Source organism: Ranitomeya variabilis, chromosome 2 (assembly GCF_051348905.1).
Source record: "Ranitomeya variabilis isolate aRanVar5 chromosome 2, aRanVar5.hap1, whole genome shotgun sequence".
In the NCBI taxonomy this organism is placed as follows: Eukaryota; Metazoa; Chordata; class Amphibia; order Anura; family Dendrobatidae; genus Ranitomeya; species Ranitomeya variabilis.
The window spans coordinates 1025652294-1025666813 of NC_135233.1; the positions used below are offsets into that span (position 1 = coordinate 1025652294).

The following is a 14520-nucleotide window of genomic DNA, read 5'->3' on the forward strand; positions in this document are numbered from 1 at the left end:
ATATAGAAATATATACTAGACATTCGTATAAAGCTGGGCCTGAGTTAATATAAAATGGAGAGTCTCTCACAGAGATTAAAGGTATACTCGCCTTAAAGCAAAAAAAATATATGATTATTTTCTCTTAAATAACTGGCTGCCATCACTACCGGATGAATTGCTATAAAACCTTTATACATACCGGAAGGTTTCCCATTTGTGAGATCCCCCCCAAACTGAACGGAGCTGCACGGATGTGACATTTACAGAATAAGATACTGCGATTAGCACCAGTTTGTATTCCCAACCTGAGAAGCGTTTATCCGAGGAAATATGGCTGACACAAACAATAATATCCTGTCATTGCTTTATATACTTCCCTTTAACAAAGACCATTTTAGGTATAAAAGGTAACTAGGTATAAAAGGAAAAAAATACAAAAACAACCATTGCGATACTGTGGAAGTGATGAAGGCAAAAAAAAAAAAAAAAGGATGCAGTGTAGACAAACTGCTGTAACCAGGGTATGGAGGACTTGGATGAATCCGGCTCTCCTGAACCGAGGATATCTGGACAATTATGTGCTTTGTGTAGTATCTGTGCAGACTGGACAGCAAGTTCCTTCTTTTCTAACAGGTGATAAACAAGGAGCAGGGGTGCAGGATTCCACGAAACATGTGATGGACCCATTCTGGAAGACAAGATAAATCAGGAGGATCACACTGAGGAGCTTCCTACAGTAATTCTTACCAATAAGAGCTGCACGCGAAATTAGAAAAGACATGTGGTACTTTAGCCATAATCAACTTCAAACACTCTAAAAACGGTTTGCTCCACAATCACACTTTATGATCTATCCACAGGACAGCGGATGTGTGTAACTGCTGGGTGGGGAGCCCACTGTAGAGAGATCCACTGATCACAAGAATGTGGTCTAATGTCCACTGCCAATCTATTGTATAGGGGGCTGAAAGCAACAGCTCAGATCCATAGACAAGGAAGTGGAAGAATGAATGCATGACTGCGCAGTCGTTGAAACAAGGGATACATTAACCCCCTTACTCATGACCTGTGGGGGATCCCAGTACAGACATTTAAACACTTGTCCTCAGAATAGTTAAGTTCAAGTTGGGGAAATGTAGAGAAAGCAAAGAATGGTGAGCTTGGGGCAAAGAAGTTGGGTACAAAACATAACAGTGGTGAGAATGAGGCAAAAAAAAAATTGAAAGGGGGCGAGGAGGAGGAGGAAAATTCTAAAAGGGGCGAGGGTCAGGAGGAAAAGTCGAAAGGGGGTGAGGGGCTGGAGGAAAAGTCAAAAGGGGCGAGGGGCCAGAGGAAAAGTCCAAAGGGGGCGAGGGTCAGGAGGAAAAGTCCAAAGGGGCGAGGGTCAGGAGGAAAAGTCCAAAGGGGCGAGGGTCAGGAGGAAAAGTCCAAAGGGGGCGAGGGGCAGTAGGAAAAGTCCAAAGAGGGCGAGGGGCAGGAGGACAAGTCCAAAGAGGGCGAGGGGCAGGAGGAAAAGACGAAGGAGGGTGAGGAGGAAAAGAAGAAAGGGGGGAAGAAAAGTCCAAAGGGGGCGAGGGTCAGGAGGAAAAGTCCAAAGAGGGCGAGGGGCAGGAGGATAAGTCCAATGAGGGCGAGGGGCAGGAGGATAAGTCCAATGAGGGCGAGGGGCAGTAGGAAAAGACGAAAGTAGGCGAGGGGGAGGAGGAAAAGATGAAAGGGGGTGAGGGGGGAGGAAAAGATGAAACGGGGCGAGGGGAGGAGGAAAAGACAAAAGGGGCGAGGGGGAGGGGGAAAAGATGAAAGGTGCAGAGGAGGAGGAGAAGACAAAAGAGGAGAAGACAAAAGGGGCAGAGGAGGAGGAGGAGGAGGAGAGGAAAACAAAAGGGGCAGAGGAGAAGAAGACAAAAGGGAGAGGAGAAGAAGAAGACAAAAGGGGAGAGGAGACAAAGATGATAAAAGGGGAGAGGAGAAGACGAAAGGGGGAGAGGAGAAGACAAAAGGGGGAGAGGAGAAGACAAAAGGGGGAGAGGAGAAGACAAAAGGGGGAGAGGAGAAGACAAAAGGGGGAGAGGAGAAGACAAAAGGGGGAGAGGAGAAGACAAAAGGGGGAGAGGAGAAGACAAAAAGAAGAAAATGAAAGGAAAAGGGAGGAAAAAGGGAAGCAAATGAAAGGAAAGGAGGGAAAAAAAAAGAAGAGGTACGATGATACATATTAAATGTCTCAACATGAAAAATTGCAAGAACTGTGCACAATAACAAAATAAACACAATTAAAAGCATTATGCAAGTCCTTACTAGTATATCACAGTTTAATAGGGAGTTATTATCCAAAATACTAGATTAAAAAAGGTGAGTGTATAAAAGCTTGAAATTCTGCAGTTTAGCACAGCTACAATATATTTCAGGAAACATTCTATAGGTTGCTTTTTCCTATATCAATTACTTACTTTACATTCACATTTTGTACAAGAATCTTTGTTCCATCTTTCGTTAGTGGTACGTGTCCTTCCAGTTTCTTCAGTGCAGTCTGTACTGCTTAACCGCGACTCAAGTTTTTTGATCTAAAACATGAATAAAAATTAAAAAAATTGATCGTTTTCAATGATATATTAAAGCGATTCTCCAGGCTCCCACACACTAAGGGTTATTTGGCTCAGTATGTGTGACCCTTGCCTCTTCTGCGCGCTAGCATTTTAGTATTGTGTATGTTATAATCATTCTGTATTTGTCAAAAACTGCCAAAATCACATGTGATCCATAATCATTCAACCACATTTAAGGGGTTCTTGTGTGTGTTTTTAAATACTGGTCACACTGAATAAACATTTTGAACTATATTTGTGCTCGTTATCGTCCCCTAGGTTGTAATACATTCCTATTTATTAGCAGTTAAAACCCACTTAAAGTCCTTCCCCTTTTGCAAGGTCCCCAAATTAGCCACCATTGCATTTTTTCATGCCAACAAGTAGGAATACTTTGTGGTTTAGCTTGAGGATAATGTCTCACAAAATTTGGGACTGTTGGCAATCATGACGATTTGTATAAGCTGCTAAGAGGAGAAGGGTAATAATGATAACTCCCTCCAGGGAATTTATAATACCCCGCTCCACCAACACCCCATCAATACTACTACTTTACAGCAGTTAATTAATTCAGAGTATTCTGTCTTCAGTCACACAATACCTGTTTTCTTAGACTTGTAATTGTCTTTTGCATATCGAGAACAAAGTCCTTAAAGTCGTTGACAAGTGGCATATTCTTTATATTCTTTGGTTGCTCAGTGCTTAAAGTGGTATTTATGGGTGAGCTGAAAGACAAAGAAAAAGACATTAAGAGTTGAAAGAATGAAAAGGATATGAGGGCTCTAATATCGGATCACTAGGTAGAAAATTGTGACTGATACTATAGCTTCATAAAAAGTTGAGTAATGTACAGTAATAGAAAATAATTTACGGTACTCACCAAGCTGCATAAAAAAGCAGGGAAACAGCTGTCTCGCCTTCACTTTCGCTTCATCTGGCCTGATCTGAGGCTCAGATGATAAGTGATCGCGAAACGGCTGTTACCCAGTCCCATACCACGAACTCTCCCAAGATATGCGCTTATTTTGGAAATAAACACATTTTTTATGTAGTTTGGTGTGTACTGTGAGTTCTTCACTCTTATTATTCACTTTGTCTATTTTCTACTTCCGGAGCACCACCACTGCCTTTTCGTCCTAGCCTTGGCAGATCTCATTTTCCCACTGATGTTAGCATTTGGTGCCTACTGCTTATTTTTTTTACTACTTTTTTTATGCTGAGTAACTTCATATTTTTATTTCACTACTTATCTTGTACTAACACTTATATTACAAGGCTAGGATCACATGGCTCCATTCAATGGGGCACTTTGTAGACCACTTCTTGAGATCTGTGGAGGAGCCATTGGAGGGACCGCCATGATCAGCAAATTATCAGCTATGTTATGGATAGAGGTCAGCTTGATGCATTTGGACAGTCCGTTTAACATCTTAAGGTATCTCTTCTTTCAGATGGACAGCGTTTCTACAGACTGGCGGTATTGCCTGGAGTAGTAGTTCCGCAGCTGGAGAGAGACCACAATGTCTTGTTTACAGACAATACTTTACCAAAATCACATGTTGTGGTTTGTATTTGCGAGACACTGAGCCAGCAAAGGAAATCTGGGAGGAAAGGTCCATTTTTAGAAATTGTAGAATTATGAATGCAGCTATGGGGTTAATTCCCTTCTATAGCTACAGATTGGTGCAATGAATGTAATGTTTAGACAATGTTTTTCAGATTTTTATGTAAATTCACTGTATATGTAAATTATACGATAAGGGATACATGTAGGTCATAATGCCTAAGTGAAAAAGTAGGAAGTGGCATGCCTACACCAACTGGAAGTTTAATAATTAGTGATGAGCGAATATACCCGTTACTCGAGATTTCCCGAGCACACTCGGGGGTCCTCCGAGTATTTTTAGTGCTCGGAGATTTAGTTTTCCTCTCCTCAGCTGGATGATTTACATCTATTAGCCAGCATAAGTACATGTGGGGATTCCCTAGCAACCAGGCAACCCCCACATGTACTCAGCCTGGCTAACAGATGTAAGTCATTCAGCTGGGGTGAAGAAAACAATCTCCGAGCACTAAAAACACTCGGAGGTCACCCGAGCGTGCTCGGGAAATCTCGAGTAACGAGTATATTCGCTCATCACTATTAATAATGTGAAATAAGAAATTGACAATTCCCAAGCAAAATTTTGTTAGAAAAAAACTCCACAAGCTGCACTTTACTCACTGGGTCCAACGTAGAGTCTCTGGCAATGCTTCCAGAATCAGATATTGGCTACAGTGCAAAAATCAGGTCGACAGAGCAGTGGCCAATCAGAGAGCTCAGTGGCTCTGATTGGGGCGTTCCGGCTACACAGGCTGTCGAGCTCAGAGATTGGCTGCGTCGATGTCATTGTGACTTCAGCGCTGCAGCCAATTACTGACAAACAGCAGCGGAGCAGACTCAATGCTGGACCCACGGGAAATAGAGAATATCAGGCAGGTCTCACTCTCTGAAAAGCTGCTAAACTGTACAGGGCCTATAGAGCATATCACTTACATAGAAACGTCATTGGTCATAGGAGTCTCCTGAGGTTTTTCTTCTTTATAGCTATATTCTGTGTCACGTTTACCCCTGAAGTGACCGGAGAAAGAGCTAAATTGTCCTCTGGACCTACAGTCTAAGAGTTAAGAGAACACATAAAATATATATAACAAGTAATAAACAAGAGATTAAGTAAAGACACTAAAAGGTACGAGAAACAAATATTATTTTGGACTTAGTCTGTATATTATCAATAAATATGAATTTACTGCGCTTTGTGAAAAATAATGGATTTGTGGGATTAACCATTTAATGCTGTAAATAATTTGCTGCCTGGTTCCCTTATAGAGAATAGTTGATTGCTCGGGGTCCGAGCACTAGGAAATAGTTTATCTAATGCATGTAACTTTAAAAAAAAAAATTTTTTCATAGAAACATTAATCATAAATGTTAGCTATTTATCGGACTTTTCTTATGCCATTCATGTGTCCAATATTTCAAGATTCTTTTACGTATGTACTGTTTGATCTTTATTTATGAACATTTTCTGCAATTACCTAAATGTCCACTCTAGCTAGACCATTATATTACAATATTAATCCAGTCCAAATTTTCTTTTTAGAAGTCAAAAAAGTTTGTAAAAAATTCACATTTTTGAAATCTAGAAGCTTTTCAGATTTCACGAATTTTCTTGCGTTCTGAAGACAAAGCAAACAGATTTCTGCTAATGAAGATCTGACAACATTGAACGAATGTTACTGTGAAACCAACAATGGTTGAATATTGCGTCAGATTTCTAGTGGGTTCTTGTTGACAATGAGCCCATTCATTCTGGAGATATCCAAGTTGGAGACATTCCCAATAAAATCTTCTCACAAGTACGATATCCTATCAGAAGATCATGTCAACCCAAATATTGGTCAAGATCTGAGAACATAATCACTATCTTTCTGCTGTCTGGAGTACAAGCTATGAATTGCATGAGACCCTACCTTCACAGCAATCCTTCCAGAGCCGCAGGTCCAGCTGGGGTATCTGTTTACAGCTGACGTAGCCATGTGGGAACTCGGCCATTTTGAACACATCGGGCTGCACTTTGGTGATGTTGTCTCCGTTGTCACATAGGACTCTCGCTAGAGAGGTCTGCTTGATTTGTGTCAACTGAGCCGGTGTGAACATCCCCGGGTTCTCATACCAAAACCTAATACATTAAGACACAAAGATGTCTAGCTGAGGCTTTATACACAGATATATTAGCATAACATATAAAGCTTTTCACCTGAACAAGTTCTCATTGAATGGGAAATAGTAAAAAAAAGAGACTCAGAAATGGTCATTATTAATAAATTCTTACATACTTTTCACAGGAGGTAATAACTGTATTACATGAAAATGGCTGCCATCTTGTTACAATGACTGAAACCTGTCCTGTATTGTTAATAGGACCAGTGTCTGAGCATGTGCGGTAGGAAGCTCCGCCACTGTGACCTGGATATGACCACAAACTGCTCAGCTATCTGCACATGCTCACAGGCACTGGTCCAATTAACACCACAGGACAGGCTTCCACTGTTGTAACAAGATGGCGGTCATTTTCATTTATTAATGTACTATAGCGATTACCACACTAGACAAAACTAAGGTGATTTTCTAATAATTAAAATATATCCAGAATGATTTTATTTTTTTTTCCAATGACTGAAGAAACCCTTTCAAATAGGTTTGAACAGCCTTTCTGGCATGTCAGTTGTAGAGAATTCTCCACAATAAGTGGCAACAGTATTAAAGTGGACTGAGACGCGTAGAGATAGACTCCATATTATATATAAATTGCCAAAAGGCAAAAAAAAGTAAAACTTCTCAATATAATAAACCTAAGGTGTCCTCTGGGGGATGGGGTTACAATGAGCTAACAAGCAGATAATAAGGGCTTATAATAGGTTTAAGGCTATGTGCCCATGTTCAGGAAAGTGTGCAGAATTTTCCTGAGAAAATCCTGACTACTTTCGCAGGAAATCCGCTTGCGTTTTTTTTTTTTTTGCGTGTTTTTTGAGCGGATTTTTCGGGAGCTTCCCAATGCAATAAATAGAGGGAAACCCGCAAAATTAATGAACATGCTGTGTTTTTTTCCGCAATGCATTTTTATCGCTAAAATTGCGGAATGCATTAAAAAGGATGGGATGCTTAATGCATGCGTTTTTTAAGTGTTTTTGCCGCGGAAAACCACTGAAAAAACACAAAAAACACGAAAAATCCGGAACGTGTGCACATAGCCTTACTGTGCTGCAACTCTTACAACTGTACTATCAGCAAAGCTATTATTCACATATTATTCACATAGTCAATGAATTACAAAATAATATGGTACAACAATTATCCCAGCCAATTCCATCAAAGATTACCTAGAGCAGTGCATGTTCTTTACTTCAATAAGCCATAATGTGGCCTTTGAAATTCTTAGGTGTCAAAGATACTGTCCAGATGCCATTGTGCATGCACAGATGTAATGCTCATAAAAACACCATAGAGACAATAAGATGTCGGGACTCTTGCTCACTCAACATAATTCCACAACGACAGTGATCTCTAAGACATAGTAACACATCAGCACCCAATGAAATTCAGGGACGTCGATCATGTCACAATTACATCCCTGACAACACCCACTTGTCAATTTCTTAATACATAGTAACATAGTTAGTATGGCCGAAAAAAGACATTTGTCCATCCAGTTCAGCCTATATTCCGTCAGAATAAATCTCCAGATAACTGTAAGGTACAATATTGTTACGCTCCAGGAAGACATCCAGGCCTTTCTTGAACCCCTCGACTGAGTTCACCATCACCACCTCCTCAGGCAAGGAATTCCAGATTCTCACTGCCCTGACAGTAAAGAATCTTCTTTTATGTTGGTGGAAAAACTTTCTCTCCTCCAGACGCAGAGAATGCCCCCTTGTGACCGTCACCTTCCTTGGTATAAACAGATCCTCGGAGAGATATTTGTATTGTCCCCTTATATGGTAATACATGGTTATTAGATCGCCCCTTAGTCGTCTTTTTTCTAGACTAAATAATCCTAATTTTGCTAATCTCTCTGGGTAGTTTAGTTCCCCCATCCCCTATTATTTTGTTGCCCTCCTTTGTATTCACTCTAGTTCTATTATATCCTTCCTAAACACTGGTACCCAAAACTGTACACAGTAATCCATGTGTGGTCTAACCAAGGATTTGTACAGAGGCAGTATAATGCTCTCATCATGTGTATCCAGACGTCTTTTAATGCACCCCATGATCCTGTTTGCCTTGGCAGCTGCTGCCTTGCATTGGGTGCTCCAGGTAAGTTTATCATTAAAGGGCCACTGTCACCCCCTCCAGCCGTTATAAACTAAAAGAGCCACCTTGTGCAGCAGTAATGCTGCATTCTAACAAGGTGGCTCTTTTAGTTTTTGGTGCATGTATTTCCAAAATAAAGCATTTTATAACTTCTCCAAAATACCTGTCTTTCGCCAGGGAGGCAGGTCCTCACCCCCTGCTTGAAACGCCACACTGCCATCACTCAAATCTTCAGGGGCGCCGGGGGCCGCCCCCTCCGCTCTGTTTTCGCATGAACTCCGGTGCCTGCGCTGTGTAGTACTGTCTGGTGCAGGTGCAGTGAGCTTTGGCCTTCTGACGTCACAGCCAGGCTTGCAGACGGCGCCTGTGCGGCCACCCACCTTGGTAATCCCAGCCCCACACTGTGCAAAAATTGCATAACACACTGCGGGGCTGGGATTACCAAGGTGGGTGGCCTGTTGTGAATTCTGCTCTTGGGCTACCTCCGGTGGTTGTAAGTGGTAGCGCTGCTGTCTCTGAATCACAGCATTTATCAGGTGTGTTCACTTTTTGCAATTGTGACTGGGCTATTTAGTCTTGCTTCACCCTTTAGTCAGTGCCAGTTGTCCATTGTTCCTGGAGGATTCACATCTCTGCCTGGTCTCTCCTGCTTTGCAGTTCTTTTCATCAAAGATAAGTTCTGGCCTTGATTTTTTGCTGTCCACATGCTGTGGCCTTATTGTTCAGTTCTTTTCCATGTTTTTTGTCTTGTCCAGCTTGGTCTGTATAAGGATTTGTTTAGCCAAGCTGGTATCTCTGGAGATGCAGATGTACCCTCCATATCTTTAGTTAGCTGTGGAGTTTTTGTATTTTCTGTGGTGGATATTTTCTAGTGTTTTAATACTGACCGCATAGTACTCTGTCCTATCCTTTCTATTTAGCTAGAAGTGGCCTCCTTTGCTAAATTCTGATTTCAGTCTGTGTTTTTTCCCTCTCCTCTCACAGTCAATATTTGTGGGGGGCTGCCTATCCTTTGGGAATTTTCTCTGAGGCAAGATAGTTTTCCCTTTTCTATCTCTAGGGGTAATTAGTCCTCCGGCTGTGTCGAGATGTCCAGGGAGCGCTAGGTACATTCCACGGCTACTTCTAGTTGCGGTGTTAAGTTCAGGGTCTGCGGTCAGTACAGGTACCACCTTCTCCAGAGTACGTCTCATGCTGCTCTTAGGCCACCAGATCATAACAGTACAACTGGCCCACAATGAGTTAACCGCATCTCAGAAGGGAAGGAAAGTGCTGAGCCATTTTTTTTTTCCTGTAGTCTGTTGTGTTTTTTTTTTTTCTTCCCTCTTTACCTCTGTGTGGCTCAGGAGTTCGGCGCTGGTATGGATGTTCAGGGATTGGCTTCTCGTGTGGATCAACTTGCTGCTAGAGTACAGGGTATTTCCGATTATATCGTTCAGACTCCGGTTTTAGAGCCTAGAATTCCAACTCCTGATTTGTTTTTTGGAGATAGGTCCAAATTTCTGAGCTTTAAATTTCTGAGCTTTAAAAATAACTGTAAACTGTTTTTTGCTCTGAAACCCCGTTCCTCTGGTGATCCCATCCAGCAGGTTAAAATTGTTATATCTCTGCTGCGTGGTGACCCCCAGGATTGGGCATTTGCCCTGGAACCTGGGAATCCGGCGTTGCTTAATGTAGACACCTTTTTTCAGGCGCTTGGGTTATTGTATGACGAACCTAATTCAGTGGATCATGCTGAGAAGACCTTGTTGGCCCTGTGTCAGGGTCAAGAAGAAGCAGAATCATATTGCCAGAAGTTTAGAAAATGGTCTGTACTGACTAAATGGAATGAGGATGCCTTGGCGGCAATCTTCAGAAAGGGTCTTTCTGAATCCATTAAAGATGTTATGGTGGGGTTCCCCACGCCTGCTGGTCTGAGTGATTCCATGTCTCTGGCCATTCGGATTGATCGGCGCTTGCCCGAGCGCAGAGTTGTGCACACTATGGCATTGTCTTCCGAGCGGAGTCCTAAGCCTATGCAGTGTGATAGGATTGTGTCTAGAGCTGAACGACAAGGATTCAGACGTCAGAATAGGTTGTGTTTTTACTGCGGCGATTCTGCTCATATTATTTCTGATTGCCCCAAGCGTACCAAGAGAATCGCTAGTTCTGTTACCATCAGTACTGTACAACCTAAATTTCTGTTATCTGTGACCCTGATCTGCTCATTATCGTCATTTTCTGTCATGGCATTTGTGGATTCAGGCGCCGCTCTAAACTTAATGGACTTAGAATTTGCCAGACGCTGTGGTTTCCCCTTGCAGCCTTTGCAGAGTCCTATTCCTTGAGGGGCATTGATGCTACACCATTGGCTAAAAATAAACCTCAGTTTTGGACACAGCTGACAATGTGCATGGCGCCAGCCCATCAGGAAGATTGTTGTTTTCTGGTGTTGCATAATTTGCATGATGCTATTGTGCTGGGTTTCCCATGGTCACAGGTGCATAATCCGGTATTAGATTGGAAATCTATGTCTGTGACTAGTTGGGGTTGTCAGGGGGTTCATGGTGACGTTCTTTTGATGTCAATTGCCTCCTCCCCCTCTTCTGAAATTCCTGAGTTTTTGTCAGATTTCCAGGATGTATTCAATGAGCCAAAGTCCAGTTCCCTTCCACCGCATAGGGACTGTGATTCTGCTATTGACTTGATTCCAGGCTGTAAGTTCTTTAAGGGCCGACCTTTCAACCTGTTTGTGCCAGAACATACCGCCATGCGGAGCAATGTTAAGGAGTCCTTGGAGAAGGGGCATATTCGGCCATCTTCTTCACCATTGGGAGCAGGTTTTTTTTTGTTGCCAAAAAAGATGGCTCCTTGAGACCCTGTATTGATTATCGCCTCTTGAATAAGATCACGGTCAAATTCCAATACCCTTTGCCTTCTGATCTGTTTGCTAGGATTAAGGGGGCTAGTTGGTTTACTAAGATTGACCTTCGAGGGGCATATAATCTTGTTCGTATTAAGCAGGGTAACGAATGGAAAACTGCGTTTAAAACGCCCGAAGGCCATTTTGAATATCTTGTGATGCCATTCGGACTCTCTAATGCTCCATCTGTGTTTCAGTCCTTCATGCATGATATATTTCGGAATTATCTTGATAAATTCATGATTGTATATTTGGATGATATTTTGATTTTTTCAGATGATTGGGAGTCTCATGTGAAACAAGTCAGGATGGTATTTCAGATCCTTCGTGATAATGCCTTGTTTGTGAAGGGGTCTAAGTGCCTCTTTGGAGTACAGAAGATTTCTTTTTTGGGCTTCATTTTTTCTCCCTCATCTATAGAAATGGATCCGGTTAAGGTTCAGGCCATTCATGATTGGATCCAGCCCACATCCGTGAAGAGCCTTCAGAAATTTTTGGGCTTTGCTAATTTTTATCGCCGTTTCATTGCCAACTTCTCCAGTGTGGTAAAACCCCTGACCGATTTGACGAAGAAAGGCGCTGATGTGACGAATTGGTCCTCTGCGGCTGTTTCTGCCTTTCAGGAGCTTAAACGCCGATTTACTTCTGCCCCTGTGTTGCGTCAGCCGGATGTTTCTCTTCCTTTTCAGGTTGAGGTTGACGCTTCTGAGATTGGGGCAGGGGCCGTTTTGTCTCAGAGGAATTCTGATGGTTCCTTGATGAAACCGTGTGCCTTCTTTTCTCGAAATGATGTCGGCAATCGCGAGTTGTTGGCTATGAAGTGGGCATTTGAGGAGTGGCGACATTGGCTTGAGGGGGCCAAGCACCGTATTGTGGTCTTGACCGATCATAACAATCTGATTTATCTCGAGTCTGCCAAACGGCTGAATCCTAGACAGGCCCGATGGTCCCTGTTTTTCTCCCGTTTTGATTTTGAGGTCTCGTATCTTCCGGGTTCTAAGAATGTTAAGGCGGATGCCCTCTCTAGGAGCTTTTTGCCTGATTCTCCTGGGGTCCTTGAGCCGATCGGTATTCTGAAGGAAGGGGTGATTCTTTCTGCCATCTCCCCTGATTTACGACGGGTTCTTCAGGAATTTCAGGCTGATAAACCTGACCGCTGTCCAGTGGGGAAACTGTTTGTTCCTGACAGATGGACTAGTAAAGTGATTTCTGAGGTTCATTGTTCTGTGTTGGCTGGTCATCCTGGGATTTTTGGTACCAGAGATTTGGTTGGTAGGTCCTTTTGGTGGCCTTCTTTGTCACGGGATGTGCGTTCTTTTGTGCAGTACTGTGGGACTTGTGTGCGGGCCAAGCCTAGCTGTTCCCGCACTAGTGGGTTGCTTTTGCCTTTGCCGGTCCCTGAGAGGCCTTGGACGCATATTTCTATGGATTTTGTTTCGGATGTACTGGTTTCCCAGAAGATGTCAGTTATCTGGGTGGTTTGTGACCGGTTTTCTAAGATGGTTCATTTAGTACCTTTGCCTAAGTTGCCATCCTCTTCTGATTTGGTTCCGTTGTTTTTTCAGCATGTGGTTCGTTTGCATGGCATTCCGGAGAATATTGTGTCCGACAGAGGTTCCCAGTTTGTTTCTAGGTTTTAGCGGGCCTTTTGTGCTAGGCTGGGCATTGATTTGTCTTTTTCTTCCGCATTTCATCCTCAGACAAATGGCCAAACCGAGCGAACTAATCAGACTTTGGAAACTTATTTGAGATGCTTTGAGTCTGCTGATCAGGATGATTGGGTGGCTTTCTTGCCATTGGCCGAGTTTGCCCTTAATAATCGGGCTAGTTCTGCTACCTTGGTTTCACCCTTCTTTTGTAACTCTGTTTTTCATCCTCGTTTTTCTTCGGGGCAGGTTGAGCCTTCTGATTGTCCTGGGGTGGACTCTGTGGTTGACAGGTTGCAGCAAATTTGGGCTCATGTTGTTGACAATTTGGCGTTGTCTCAGGAGGGGGCTCAGCGTTTTGCTAACCGTCGTCGGTGTGTTGGTTCCCGGCTTCGGGTTTCGGGATTTGGTCTGGTTGTCTTCCCGTCATGTCCCTATAAAGGTTTCTTCCCCTAAGTTTAAGCCTCGGTTTATTGGCCCTTATAGGATTTCTGAGATTATCAATCCAGTGTCTTTTCGTTTGGCCCTTCCGGCCTCTTTTTCCATCCATAATGTTTTTCATAGATCTTTGTTGCGGAAATATGTGGTGCCCGTTGTTCCCTCTGTTGATCCTCCTGCCCCGGTGTTGATTGATGGGGAGTTGGAGTATGTGGTTGAGAAGATTTTGGATTCTCGTTTTGCGAGGCGGAAGCTTCAGTATCTTGTCAAATGGAAGGGTTATGGCCAGGAGGATAATTCTTGGGTTGTTGCCTCCGATGTTCATGCTGATGATTTGGTTCGTGCCTTTCATTTGGCTCGCCCGGATCGGCCTGGGGGCTCTGGTGAGGGTTCGGTGACCCCTCCTCAAGGGGGGGGTACTGTTGTGAATTCTGCTCTTGGGCTCCCTCCGGTGGTTGTAAGTGGTAGCGCTGCTGTCTCTGAATCACAGCAAAGCAGGTGTGTTCACTTTTTGCAATTGTGACTGGACTATTTAGTCTTGCTTCACCCTTTAGTCAGTGCCAGTTGTCCATTGTTCCTGGAGGATTCACATCTCTGCCTGGTCTCTCCTGCTTTGCAGTTCTTTTCATCAAAGATAAGTTCTGGCCTTGATTTTTTGCTGTCCACATGCTGTGGCCTTATTGTTCAGTTCTTTTCCATGTTTTTTGTCTTGTCCAGCTTGGTCTGTATAAGGATTTGTTTAGCCAAGCTGGTATCTCTGGAGATGCAGATGTACCCTCCATATCTTTAGTTAGCTGTGGAGTTTTTGTATTTTCTGTGGTGGATATTTTCTAGTGTTTCAATACTGACCGCATAGTACTCTGTCCTATCCTTTCTATTTAGCTAGAAGTGGCCTCCTTTGCTAAATTCTGATTTCAGTCTGTGTATGTTTTTTCCCTCTCCTCTCACAGTCAATATTTGTGGGGGGCTGCCTATCCTTTGGGAATTTTCTCTGAGGCAAGATAATTTTCTATCTCTAGGGGTAATTAGTCCTCCGGCTGTGTCGAGATGTCCAGGGAGCGCTAGGTACATTCCACGGCTACTTCTAGTTGCGGTGTTAAGTTCAGGGTCTGCGGT

General features: G+C 43.1%; 1 protein-coding gene across 1 annotated transcript in view; it reads right to left on the reverse strand.

Moving 5' to 3' along the window:
* Positions 1-334: 334 nt before the first annotated feature.
* PXDN (peroxidasin) overlaps positions 335-14520 on the reverse strand; it is a 167950-nt gene continuing 153764 nt past the window's right edge. Inside the window, exons 19-23 of the mRNA XM_077291345.1 lie at positions 6078-6286; positions 5101-5221; positions 3166-3289; positions 2430-2543; positions 335-670 (exon numbers count right to left, since the gene is read on the reverse strand). Of these exons, the coding sequence (XP_077147460.1) occupies positions 557-670; positions 2430-2543; positions 3166-3289; positions 5101-5221; positions 6078-6286 (682 nt within the window). The 3' untranslated portion in view covers positions 335-556. The remainder of the gene's footprint in view (positions 671-2429; positions 2544-3165; positions 3290-5100; positions 5222-6077; positions 6287-14520) is intronic.